The sequence below is a fragment of the Pterocles gutturalis genome, unplaced genomic scaffold (assembly GCF_000699245.1).
Source record: "Pterocles gutturalis isolate BGI_N339 unplaced genomic scaffold, ASM69924v1 scaffold13337, whole genome shotgun sequence".
Lineage (NCBI taxonomy): Eukaryota > Metazoa > Chordata > Aves > Pterocliformes > Pteroclidae > Pterocles > Pterocles gutturalis.
The window spans coordinates 7,232-8,083 of record NW_010110398.1 but is presented as its reverse complement, the minus strand read 5'-3'; the positions used below and the strand labels follow the sequence as shown (position 1 = coordinate 8,083).

The window sequence follows — 852 nt, the reverse complement described above, 5'->3', positions numbered from 1 at the left end:
ATTATTTACACTGGGCAAAGCCAAGCACAAGCCTTGTGCCTTTCTTGGACTATCTGGGAGAAAATTGGATCCAAAGACACGGCAGAAGACTTTCCGCCCTTGCATATTCTAATACCCGAGGGAATCGTATAAAACATTAGCAAGTATTCACAGGGCACTTGTTTGTGTTCGGTTTAGCTTCCAGATTGATTTTCATCATGAGATCTAACAGCAGTGAGACCCTGCTCCTAGCTCTGATGATGAGGAGATACATTCGCAGAGTTTCCTACTTTTTGTATCACAAAAAAAAAAATAAAAATCAACATTCGTCCTCCGGCCTGGGCTGTGGTTTGGGGGAGTGCTGGAGCCGGCTGCCCAGTAGCTCTAAGGTCTCCTTCTTCTTCTTCTCTACTTCTTCTCCTTCTTCCCAGATTTCTTCTTGTTGCCTCCCGCGGAGCTGGCGTTCTTGGCGTCACGCTTGCTGGCGGCATTGGTGAGAGTGGCGGTGCTGCCAGGGATGTAGACATTCTGCCGGTAATCGGGGACATGCTGGAGGGTGAACTGGGGGCCATAGCGAGCGCTCAGCCCCATGGTTCCATTCCCACCGCCCAGGGTCGAGTTGCCATCAGCAGCTTCTGTGGGGGACGCCAAAGGGTGGGGGGAAAGAGAAGGGCAAGTCGTTAACGCCAGCCAGAGCCCACCCCAAGCCCCAGCAGCCCCAAAAGGCTCTCACTGGGTGTCAAACCCAGCCCTGCGTGCCACCAATCTTCACCCCCACCCCTCATCACCCCATCACTCCACGGGACGGCTGCAAGGTCCACCAAAACCACGTTTCCATCTCTCATGGTTGTTAAAGGATTTGGGGTGGAGGCT

At 53.1% G+C, this 852-nt stretch overlaps 1 protein-coding gene across 1 annotated transcript in view; it reads right to left on the bottom strand.

Annotated features, from left to right (window-relative positions):
• Nucleotides 1-387: 387 nt before the first annotated feature.
• The window catches only part of LOC104461690 (protocadherin gamma-A4-like), a gene marked incomplete at its 5' end in the record, with an annotated part of 5,997 nt that continues 5,532 nt past the window's right edge, over nt 388-852 (bottom strand). Inside the window, one exon of the mRNA XM_010073358.1 lies at nt 388-614. Within this exon, the coding sequence (XP_010071660.1) occupies nt 388-614 (227 nt within the window). The remainder of the gene's footprint in view (nt 615-852) is intronic.